The following is a 10,592-nucleotide window of genomic DNA, read 5'->3' on the forward strand; positions in this document are numbered from 1 at the left end:
GTAAGTCTCTGACAACAGCAAGAGGCACAGTGCTCAGGGAGTTGCCAATCCAGCTGTGTGACTTTTGGTTCCCCCCGCAGTGAGGCAAACCACCATGCACAGCACGTGCTCAGGGCTCAGAAAAGGATCTGGGTCTGTCCACATCCCATGGCCTGGCAAATGCTCCCGGAACCCCAAAGCCCTGGCTCCTCGCCACAGGTTCTCTCCTCCAGATGCAGAGCGAGAGAGACAGGATGTGGCAGCAAAGGACTGAAGAGGCAGCAGGCTAACAGCAGCCCACAGCGGTGACGGGTGCTATAATAAACGCTCCAGCCCTTGCGGATAAATGCTCTGTACTGCTCCTTTGATTCTTCATCTTCAACAAGCAGAAACTGTATCCGACTTACGTTGGATACAACTGTACCCAACTGTATCCAGATATTAAGGCTCAGCAACGAGATACTGCCACCCCAGGTGCCCAGGCATCCCACTCGTAAAGGGAAATGAGGGAGCGCCTTACGAGGAGATAGTGATTTTCGTCTCTGTGTCCTGCTCCACCTTCTTCAGATTACGCCCCTCCTTGCCAATGAGACGCCCCACGAAATTATTATGGGCCAGGATCTTCAGGGGAACCTCGTCAGCCCTTGGGAATAAGCAAGGGACAAGAGCTTCTTAGACGGTGGGCCACCGCAGACGAGGGGTTTCCAAGGTAAACCCCAAGACAAATTACATTTTCAAAGAAAACCAGCAGATCCGTGGTTGTTCAGGGAGAGAAATGGGAAGCAGGCATGGGTGGCCAAGGGCACAAGGTCAATAAGGGCGATGGGTATGTTCCTTATCCTAACTATGGTGATGGTTTTAGAGATACAGATAGAAAGAAGCCAACTATTGAACAGCGTGTTCATTATGATCCTATTTGTGCTAAAATACACACACATACATACACACGCGCACACCGGTGAGGGCACAGCATTGCTAGGATATACAAGGTGTTATTTACATGCAGGATTCATTTTCTCAGCTTTTATCCTTTCATACAATTTCTGTGTCTCCTATTTGTCTCTATTCTTGCTTTAAAAAAGTCTACGTTAGGGCTTCCCTGGTGGCGCAGTGGTTGAGAGTCCACCTGCCGATGCAGGGGACACGGGTTCGTGCCCCGGTCCGGGAGGATCCCACATGTCGCGGAGCGGCTGGGCCCGTGAGCCATGGCCGCTGAGCCTGCGCGTCCGGAGCCTGTGCTCCGCAACGGGAGAGGCCACAGCAGTGAGAGGCCCGTGTACCGCACACACACACACACAAAAATCTGTGTTAGAGTCGAGGAGGTGGCAGTCCCCATGTGCCCAGAAGCTGAAGCCTTACGTTTTGGTGTCCTTTGCCTCCTTGTGCATAATCTCCAAGATCATCTTACAGGCAGAGGAGCAGCCCTCGGGGGTCGAGTGGACGCTGATGGCCTTCTCGGCAGCACCTGCGTTCTCCTTCCTGTGCACGTCGATCCTGAGGGCCACAAGTACACGGACGGTTAGCTAACCCTCAGCCAAAGCTATAGTCCGGCTCCGTTTGGAACAAGGCCAAGTGCAGAATTGAAATGGGCAGAGAAAAGGGCCAGCCTGTTGCTATGAATTCTGTCTCAATCAGGAGGTGGTGGCGGAGAATGGTGGCATCTATCATGGGAATACAGGGTTGGGGGATCAACAGCCCTCAGCTCTGAAGCTGCATTTCCCCTTGAATTCTGGTTTCCCCCTTGAAACAACTATAAAGAGAAGGCACGTTGTCCCAAATTAAAAGTAAATAATAAAAGGATGCATTACGAATAAGGACACAACGTGACCTGTTCTCTTTCCACAGAACACACAACGATCACCTATAAAGATCAGCGAAGAGGGGTGGCTGTGGTGGAATGGGAGACGGGTCAGAACTGTGACCTCTTACTAAGGTCTCTGACAGGCCCCATCCTGCTGCCGCCAATAAGCGGTGCTGAAAATCACAGAGCACTATAAGGAGTGGCCACCTTACCCAGACTAGGTTTGCTCGATGAGACTTTCTACAAGAAATAGAACCCTTCTTACTAATGAAAGTGTGTGGCCCAGCCACTGCCACCAAATGGCACCCCCCAGGCTTACTCTACCTCCCCAACATTTCCTAAGAGATAAAGTTGAGTCGAGGCCCCTCAGCGTGCTTCCAGGAGAGGCTTCGCCTCCTGGGCACCAGCCACTGTTCCCTGGCCCCACCTCCACTTCCCCTGCAGCCAAGACTCACTTGGACTGGGTCTGTTTTGTGATGTTGCGGATGGTGGCACCCTCCTTGCCGATGATGGCGCCCACGTACTGGGTGGGCACAAGGAGCCGCAGGGGGATGTCCACTTGCTGTTGCTTGGCTGGGGCTCCTGCTGCCACAGGAGAGCCCTGGCGGGGCTGACCCCGAGAACCAAAGCCTCCTCGGCGCCCATTCTCGGGACCCTGTGCTATCTGCTCATCAGGAATGTAGGAGACCTTCAAGGCGTGGTTCTCCAGTTGGTGGCCGTTCAGCTTCATGATGGCTCTGAGGACAGAGGGGGAATCTCCTGGTCACTCCAATCCATGCCAATCACACCAAATGCCCTCCAGGTGTAAAGCACTCAGCTGGGTTACAACGTGGAACATGCCAGAAGAAAGGGAGATGACCACCTGCGCACCACTCCCACCTCCACCTTAGAGAAGCTTCCAGTCTAAATAGCATAAGACATCAAGTAAGGTATTATAACACAAATAAGTTATCTCCACTGAATTTTGGAATTGGCTCGTGAATTTTGACCAGAGCTACCTATCACATAGGATTCACGTGAGAATCACACGTGACTCGCGATACATGAATAATAAATAAAACGTGCTAGGACAAGGTTTGTTGTGTCACCTATTGAGAGTGATACTGTCCATGTTCAAGCAAACTCCATGGAAACAGAAGAGGTGGAGACAGAATGGCTTGCAGGGGTTTAAGTCTGTCTGGCATGTCTGAAGAACGGGACTGATGAACACTGAAGGGAGGGGGCAAGCACCATGCATTCCCAAGGCTGGTGCTGGTTAGAAATGTTAACAAGGCAACAATATGTAGTAGGAAGTAAGCAAGTGTTGACTTAAAGCCAGGTTAAGGCCCATAGGTCAGCCACAGGGGCCTCCAGAAAATTCCGAGTCCAGCAGGCATCTAAAAGAAAACTGAATGGTTTGAGAAAGTGGGGGGATTTTACACTAGGTTGGAGGAAACAAATAGGATAGAGGCAACATGCTAAAGGGACAAGAAAGCCATCAAAAGCAAAATGGCCTATAATTGAGTATAAATGAGTACACAAAGTACACAAGTCTGTCAGTACCAGTGGGTGGAGAAGTGTGACTCAACCCAACAGGCTAAGGAGCCAGAAATTGTGGGTGTGATGGGACTCAAGGCAATCCCTGAGATAAAATGTCTGCCTCTGCCACATCATAGGTCTTAGTTCCTTCTCATCACCACTAGATGGCGCCATCAACACAGCAAAGGACCCCATGGGTTCTCCCGCAACCAGAGACCTATTAAAAGCCAGTACCTTGTCCTAAAGAGGATGTCCCACCTTCCCTGGGAGGTCTCTGGGTCCCTCCCTTCAAAGTATTTGCTATCAATCCTGGTGAGGTTTCTGAACCTTTGAGATTCCTGAAGCAAAAGACAAGAGTCTGGATTTGGCTGCCACAAAATCAGAGGCTAGGTGCGGACTCGTGCCCACCTGGACCCCATCCCTGCCCAAGCAGGGGCACCTGGCTCCCACCACTCACAAAGACCCTCCTTTGCCCCACTTTTGGGTCCACTCACTGCCTGGTCTGTTCGCGGTTGGAATAGGTGACATTCACCACTGCTGTCTCACTCTCGGTGTTCACTGGGGAAGCAAAACAGAGGTCAGGGTTAGAGCAGTGAGATCTGCAGATGGCACCAATGATGTAAACATTGTAGAAAGCTCATCTTTGATGGTTATGCAATCAAGAAGGAAATACTTGAATGATGAAGCATTTCCCCTATAGACCATGTTCACCACAACTCCTGGAAAATTCAAATTAGACTTTACATGCCTTCCTTAGATTTCCCTACCAGCCCTCAAGAGAGACAGGAATACAAAAGGGTGTGCAGTCAACATATTCGGCAGTTATGCAGCAGGGAGAAAAGACACACACACGCGCGCACACACACACACACACACACACACACATATACATACATATACCCCAACCTGGAGATAAATTTATTCTTAGAAAGAAATTTAAACTAGTTAAAAATCACACACCTAGTGAGATTGGACCAAGAAATGGTCTGTAAGGACATGGCTGAAGAGATTTGGGGAAACACCCAAAACCATTTTAGAGTATCCTCAAGGATATACTGATCAAATGTAAGTGTACCATGACCTAGCTGAATGAGTTGACAAGAGTGGCTGCCATGGAGTCTGGGGGGAAGGATTTGGGAGTGGACCTGGGTTGGACATTAGAATTCCAGGCGATCTGGGCACATACTCTTCCCCCTTTGGGGACTGATAAAAGTAACCGCTTATGCCTCGTCTTGTGATTATGGGTCGCCTAGGCCTGCTTAGCCCTGGCATGGAGGACTTGGACCAAAAAAATCAAGCCGCCGCCCTATGACACTGAAGGCACTTAGCCACAAAACTGCAATGCAGACCACTCTCAGCCCTTCTGACCTCAGCGGTACAGCTCTCCCACCTCAGTGGAGAGGAAGATTCTGAAAGAATAATCTAACAGAGACCTCCCTGGTGGCGCAGTGGTTGAGAATGTACCTGCCAATGCAGGGGACACGGGTTCGAGCCCTGGTCCAGGAAGATCCCACACACCGCGGAGCAGCTAAGCCCGTGCACCACAACTACTAAGCCTGAGCTCTAGAGCCCGTGAGCCACAACTACTGAGCCCACGTGCCACAACTACTGAAGCCCGCGCACCTAGAGCCCGTGCTCTGCCACAAGAGAAGCCACTGCAATGAAAAGCCCACGCACCGCAACGAAGGCTCGCCGCAACTAGAGAAAGCCCGCACACAGCAACAAAGACCCAACGCAGACATAAACAAACAAATAAATGTAAAAGACTGTGAGACAAAGGACTATTACTCAGCCATAAAAAAGAATGAAATTCTGCCATTTGCAGGACTGTGGATGGACCTAGAGAACATTATGCTTAGTGAAATATCAAAGAAAGACAAATAGTGTGCTATCACCTATATGGGGAATCTAAAAAATCCAAATGAATGTATGTGCAAAACAGACACTCGGACAGAAGGCAAACTAGCGGTTACCCAAGAGGAGGGGGGAGAACCTTAAGGGTAGGGGGGTATGGGATTGACAGATACAAACTACTATGTATAAAATTAGACAAGTGATGGGAATTCCCTGGCGGTCCAGTGTTAGGAACTCGGCGCTTTCACTGCCATTGGCCCAGGTTGGATCCCTGGTCAGGGAACTAAGATCTCACAAACCGCGCAGTGTGGCCAAAAAATTTTTAAATAAAATAGACAAGTGACAAAAATATATTGCACAGGGAATTATAGACATATTGCAATGACTTTGAATGGAGTATAATCTTTAAAAATACGGAATCACTTTGCTGTACAACTGAAACTAATACATTATAAATCTATACTTCAATTAAAAATAATAATAAAGTCATTCTCCCCCTGAAAAAAAGTAAAAGGGTGGACAGAGAGGACTTTGCTTAGAAAGTGGCATCTAATGGGACTTCCCTGGTGGCGCAGTGGTTAAGAATCCACCTGCCAAGGCAGGGGACATGGGTTCGAGCCCTGGTCCGGGAAGATCCCATGTGCCGCGGAGCAACCAAGCCCGTGCGCCACAACTACTGAGCCTGCACTCTAGAGCCAGCAAGCCACAACTACCGAGCCCGTGTGCCACAACTACTGAAGCTCGCGCGCCTAGAGCCTGTGCTCCGCAACAAGAGAAGCCACTGCAATGAGAAGCCCGCGCACCGCAACGAAGAGTAGCCCCCGCTCGCCACAACTAGAGAAAGCCCGTGCGCAGCAACGAAGACCCAACGCAGCCAAAAATTAATTAACTAAAAAGTGGCATCTGAGCAGACTAGAAGACTGAATTTTTACAAAATAAAACACTTCCCATTCTGTTCTCTCCAGGTAGCAGGTATTGCCCCCAGATTCGGTTGTGCTATAGCTCCCTGGTGAGCCTCTTAACCAGCGGTGACTCCTGTTGGGCGCCCCCAGTGAGGCTCTCCAATGTGCTCCCAAGCCACTGCTGTCTCTTTGTCCAGGAGTAACTGAGTCATCAGTCTAAGCTGTAAGCAGGACTGGGTGATGGTTATCAGCGCTTCCAGTTGTGTCCTGGCGTTTATGATAAAAGGCAAGGCTTCGGGGTCAGCAGGAGAGAACCTGTCTGATTGATTCAGCACTTCATACCTTTATGCAGGCAAGTATTTTAATCATTTATAATGATTTACAGCTTGCCCCTTTCCACAAAGAATTTGGAGATGAATACTTAAGTCTTGTCTAGGTTTCTTAAAGGTCTGCAAACTCAAACTGTTTGTCTAACTAATGACCAAGCTCTGCTTTATGTCCAACCCAAATCACTCCAAATTTTATTTTAGCTTATTTTCTCTGAAAATAATTTATAACCTTAAGCAATAAATTCAAAAATCGTACCAAACTTATGATCTAGAATTCTTTATTATTTCTCCTTCCTGAAAGAGAAGAAGTAATAAAAAGAACTTAAATAATAATAAAAATAAGTTCTTCTGCACTCTTGAAGGATTTTGCCTGCCCACCATCAATATGTACAAAAATCCTGTTTTTTTTTTTTAATTGACCAAAGACACGTAGCTCACAATCAGAGGTTCTACAGAAAAAAAAAAAAAAAAAAAAAAAGACAACCCATTGATTATTCCAGACAAAAACAAAGAATTGTGAAGCTTTTAAAGTAAAAGGGCTACAGATTTACTCAAGCCGCGTGCACAATTTCCACTCTTAATCTATTCCTAAAATCTTGGGACGGCTATTGCTACCTTGGTTGACCCCAGGAGCCTGGGGACCCCGTGCTTGGAATGACTGACTTTGTTGAGTCTCTCATTAAACAGAGGAGAAACCTGTCCCGGAGAAGCAGCAGAGCTGAAGCTGGAACTCCATGTCCCAGCCCCCACCCCAGCGTACCTCCCTCCACACCTCTGGCCGTCTGCCCCTCTTCCCCACCCACGCCCCCGCCCCCAACTCCAACACCCACCCCTACCCCACTGCCCCACTCCTCTGCCCACTCTTACCTTGCTCGCAGTTCTCCACTGTCCCATACTGAGCCAACAAGCTGTCCAGTACCTGGGAGCAGGGAGAAGGGAATACGGCTGCTCTGGGCATCCCAGGAACTCACAAAGCATCACTAGACACTCCTCACCCCAAAGCACTGGGGTACAGGCAGAGCCTTTGGTGGGGACTGAGCATGTCACCTGCTCCGTTTGCCCTTTCTCAGGTACTAATGCTGATGGCAATCCGTCGGGGTGTCTTCACAGAATGTACTTGAGCTCAAAAAGGCATTTAAGGGCCTTTTTGGAAGCAGACCTGTGCCACCTGAGTCCCTAGCTGATCCTCTGTCATCACTAAGTTTGGGGTTCAGGGAATACCCTTCCCACCTCCCTAATGCCTCTCACGGTAGGGACTGCCCATAGGACTAATACTGGAAGTCTTAGGTTAAGGATGCGATCCAACCAGCCTCCCCTCAGCACCAGCTTCTCTGGCCTAGCCCCAAATCCCCGGGACACCTCCCAGTCATCTCTGCCAACTCAGGCTGACCCAGACTTCTTTCCCAGTGCCACTGAGAGTTTCCCCCAATCACTTACTTCCCATCGAAGCTGGGGTGGAATATTTCGGATCTGTATTTTTCGACTCCTGAAATTAGAGAGAACAGCATCAGTGACAGCTCTGGATACTTTAGGGGCCTGTGACCTTTTGTATTTTTCAGTCCTGTTCCAGTCTACCTACCTTCTGCTCAACACCAAAGCCTTAAGAGTCTGAGAACGATAACCTTTGGGAATGGAGATTTATTTGGCTTCGTTTCAGAAAGCAAAATAGAGTGCTACCACAGATAGGAAAGCCAAAATCAGATGCCCTAAGCACTGGGATAACATAGTTTCCCACACACACACACCAGTCACATCTGCTTTGTTTCTCTCTCTTAGGTTCTCCTCACCAGTTCTCTTACTCAGCAACCATCTATTACCACCCACTGTGTTTCAGGATCTAGGAATACAGAGCTAGTTGTGCGAATTATTACACGAATCATTAACCTGATACCTTTTCAATCGGTGTCTGCTTCATGCTGGACTTTGTTCTGCATGCTGGGGACACAATGATAAGCCAAACAGACAAAGTACCTGGCCTCAAGGTGCTCACAATTCATTAGGGGAAACATATATGCAAATTACAGCAGGATATTGGCAGCAGCTCAGCTCTTTCTTGGTACAGATATGGATTTAAACCTGTGCTCCACTTAACAGCACTGATCTTTAAAAGGTTATTTAACTTCTTTGAGGCTCAATTTTCTCCTTTGTAAAACAGGGATAATACCTATTCACAGGGAGGTATAAAGTAATGTCAGATAATATTATCAAGAGCTTAGCAAAGGGCTTGGAGTAAGTACTTAAAATGTAATAACAGACACATGTGTGGACACTAAGGTGGAGTAATTCACACATGCACAACCCAGCATTATGACCACCCCCTTCCCTCCTCCCAGTTTACTACGGTTTCTCCTTTCCATCTTTCCAATACCTCTTAGAAACGTAATTTTCCCTGAGGAAGGCTTTCAGGTTCAAGGTTGACTCCCACGGTGATTAACTGCTCACCACCCAAATCAATGCCCTAATCCCTGGGCTTAAAACATTTCAACTGCCTTGATCTGCATTGGTCAATTGTCACTTATGTCTTTGCATATCCTTGATCACAAACTCTTAGTTCAGGGACATGGTCCAACAAAATTCTAGTGGCACGAGGGAAAATGAAACTAGGAAGCAAGAAAATCCAGTTCTAGCCCTTAAACTGCCCCTGATTGGCTGTTCTGACTAAGCCACTCAAGCTTCAGGCCCCGTATTCCTGGCTGACATGCAACAGGGCCCAAGGCAGTTCTTGCCAAGCTAGGGGGAAGGGGTACTCAAAACACACAAGAGCGAGGGAAGGGATGCTAAGCTCTAACTGTAAATGTTTTTGATCTTGGCTCTGTCCTCAGCCAGGTCACTCATTTCATCCCTGTGACCAAGTATCTTGAGATGTAAAATGGAAGCAGAAGGGTCTTTAAGATCCCTTCTAGCTCTGCCGCTTTGAGGGCAGAAAGTCTTTATCAATGAAATCTTTTCCCGGGTTGAAATAACTTAAGGGAAATGGAAATGTAGCGTAAGTGTTGGAGAATCTATGTCCACAGTTCTCTACTTTGGTTGGTTCATGAACCTGATCTAAGGAGGTTAGATCATAGCAGGACAAAAGAACAGGGGTCAGAAACAAGTCCAGTTCCAGGTCCTCGGGTCCCACACCGGGCCGGCTTCTTGGGATCCAATTCACTGGCCAAGAGGGAGGAGCCTCACGGCATCTGCATGACACGGCGTACAGGATTTCCCATACACAACACATTTCGTGATGAAATGGGCAAAGAAAACGCAGGGGCCCTTCCACGAGGAAAATCAAACTCTTGGCGAACTGAAGAGATGATTATACCGTCGGAAGATTGAGAACACTGATCTACCTTAATGCTAGTGACGGGGGTTACCTAAGCTGAGGGAGGACCTCCCTCAAGCAGAGGCTTCTGGAAGGACTGCAAGGAGATAGGCGGTGCCTGCCTGGAGTTCAAACCAGTAAGAGCTTAAAGCAGTCCCCTGCAAAAGTTCAGTTTGAAGAGCCCTCTTTCAAGATGGTCCTATAGATTACTATAATCTCAGGTCAAGGGTCAACAATATCTTCCTACTTCAAACTCCCAGTTTTAAGGGCTTCCTTTTCAGGGTAGGGAGGAATTGGGAGGGGATGGGGAGGTGAAATCGAATCGCAGTTTGGGATGTTAATCCATATCCTGAAAGCAATGGCAGTCTGGAATGTCTGGAATGTTCCAGGAGGGGGAGGAGGGCAGGGACACCCAACCAATGGAAGAAAAGACATCCTGGCAACCCTCCCCCACCCCAAACAGGCAGGGACTCACCCACCCCTCCAGGGCGCACACACCCAATCCTGGGAACCCATGCCAGGCCCCTTGAGGCCTCCAAACCTGGCCAGCAAAGCCCCCAACCCTGACAAAGAAGACCAAGAAGAACCTTTGTCTTTTATGCCGTTGGCCTGGTTTGTGTTAAGTATGGTGCTACCTAATTTCTTTCTGGCCCAAAGCACATGTGACCATGCTGAGAACTGGACCCCGTACTCCCTTCCAGGAACCCATGGGTAACTCACTCACCCTGCAGGTATTTCTGGATGCCTAGCTCATACTGGGCCGGGGCAGTGTGCTGAGGGCTTGGGGGATCAGCATGGAAGCTAAGAGACCCTAACTGCTTACTTCTTTGCTCAGTACCTTAGTTTCCTGTGGAAAGCTGATAGGGCTTTTGTGAGGGCTTAAAGCAGGCGGGCTTGGGCGGGGG

The 10,592-nt window shown here is 48.6% G+C and overlaps 1 protein-coding gene across 2 annotated transcripts in view; it reads right to left on the reverse strand.

Moving 5' to 3' along the window:
- IGF2BP1 (insulin like growth factor 2 mRNA binding protein 1) overlaps positions 1–10,592 on the reverse strand; it is a 39,800-nt gene that overhangs the window by 6,806 nt on the left and 22,402 nt on the right. Inside the window, exons 3-8 of one of the 2 annotated variants that reach the window (XM_007465090.1) lie at positions 7,821–7,869; positions 7,251–7,302; positions 3,793–3,856; positions 2,236–2,517; positions 1,339–1,473; positions 500–622 (exon numbers count right to left, since the gene is read on the reverse strand). In XM_007465090.1, coding sequence (XP_007465152.1) covers positions 500–622; positions 1,339–1,473; positions 2,236–2,517; positions 3,793–3,856; positions 7,251–7,302; positions 7,821–7,869 — 705 coding nt within the window. The remainder of the gene's footprint in view (positions 1–499; positions 623–1,338; positions 1,474–2,235; positions 2,518–3,792; positions 3,857–7,250; positions 7,303–7,820; positions 7,870–10,592) is intronic. The other variant, XM_007465091.1, reaches the window with a different exon arrangement.

Source organism: Lipotes vexillifer, unplaced genomic scaffold (genome assembly GCF_000442215.2).
Source record: "Lipotes vexillifer unplaced genomic scaffold, Lipotes_vexillifer_v1.1 scaffold591, whole genome shotgun sequence".
Taxonomy (NCBI): domain Eukaryota; kingdom Metazoa; phylum Chordata; class Mammalia; order Artiodactyla; family Lipotidae; genus Lipotes; species Lipotes vexillifer.